Raw genomic sequence first — 788 nt, 5'->3', positions numbered from 1 at the left:
AACGGATAGTTCACTACCTCAATCGCTGCCATCAAAACCAGCATCTTCTTCACCATTCTCAGAGTCCCTTCATCCTTACTGAAAATCTTCCCCCATTCCCCTCTCGCCGCCACCATCGTCGCCGCCCCCACCAACCCAAACCCCACACTCGCCACCACCGACACCCCGGCCGACCTACGCGCTTGCGTTGCACGATTGGCGCCCAGCTCGTTTGAGACGCGGGCGGACGTGCATGTGGCTAGCGAGAGCATAACGGCAAAAAGCAAATAGTCGAAGTTTAAAACGATGGCTATGGTCCCCACAGCTTGTTTGGCGTTGGGAAGACGGCCCGTGAGAAGGATCAGAATCTCGTAGCACCACCATTCGAGGCAGGTGGTTAAGCAGCACGGTCCTGACAGTTTAGCCAATCGAATCCAATCTCCAACTGTTTGATCGAACCATCCACCTTCGCGATTCGTCTCTTTCACCAAAACGTACACCGCGAGCGAAATCATTGCGACGAAATCGGTTACCCAGATCGCCATTGAAACCCCAATTAACCCCTTGGATTTGGCCAGAAAAATGTTGATGGGTACGTGAAGAGCCAGAGCCATGGACGAGCTTATCATGATCGGGAGTGTTTCAGTTTTCGAACTGAGATACGATTTTAATGGACAGAGGAACGAAGTGACGACCAAATCGGGGAGAAGGTAGAGGAGGTAGGACTTAGCGGCGAGGGAAATGTCCTTCTCTTGACCGAAACGGATCAAAATTGAGTCGACGTTGAGCCAGAGGAATGAAATTGGAAT

General features: G+C 51.8%; 1 protein-coding gene across 1 annotated transcript; it reads right to left on the bottom strand.

Moving 5' to 3' along the window:
- Positions 1-5: 5 nt before the first annotated feature.
- On the bottom strand, positions 6-782 carry LOC111787053 (protein DETOXIFICATION 56-like; the record flags this gene model as incomplete). Its single annotated transcript, XM_023667213.1, has 1 exon — positions 6-782. A coding segment is annotated over one exon (777 nt), but the record flags the coding sequence as incomplete, so codon positions are not given.
- Between the last annotated feature and the right edge of the window lie 6 nt (positions 783-788).

The sequence above is a fragment of the Cucurbita pepo genome, unplaced genomic scaffold (assembly GCF_002806865.2).
Source record: "Cucurbita pepo subsp. pepo cultivar mu-cu-16 unplaced genomic scaffold, ASM280686v2 Cp4.1_scaffold004608, whole genome shotgun sequence".
Classification (NCBI taxonomy): Eukaryota; Viridiplantae; Streptophyta; class Magnoliopsida; order Cucurbitales; family Cucurbitaceae; genus Cucurbita; species Cucurbita pepo.
Note: the sequence above shows the minus strand (reverse complement) of the source record. Positions and strands in the feature narration are given on the sequence as shown.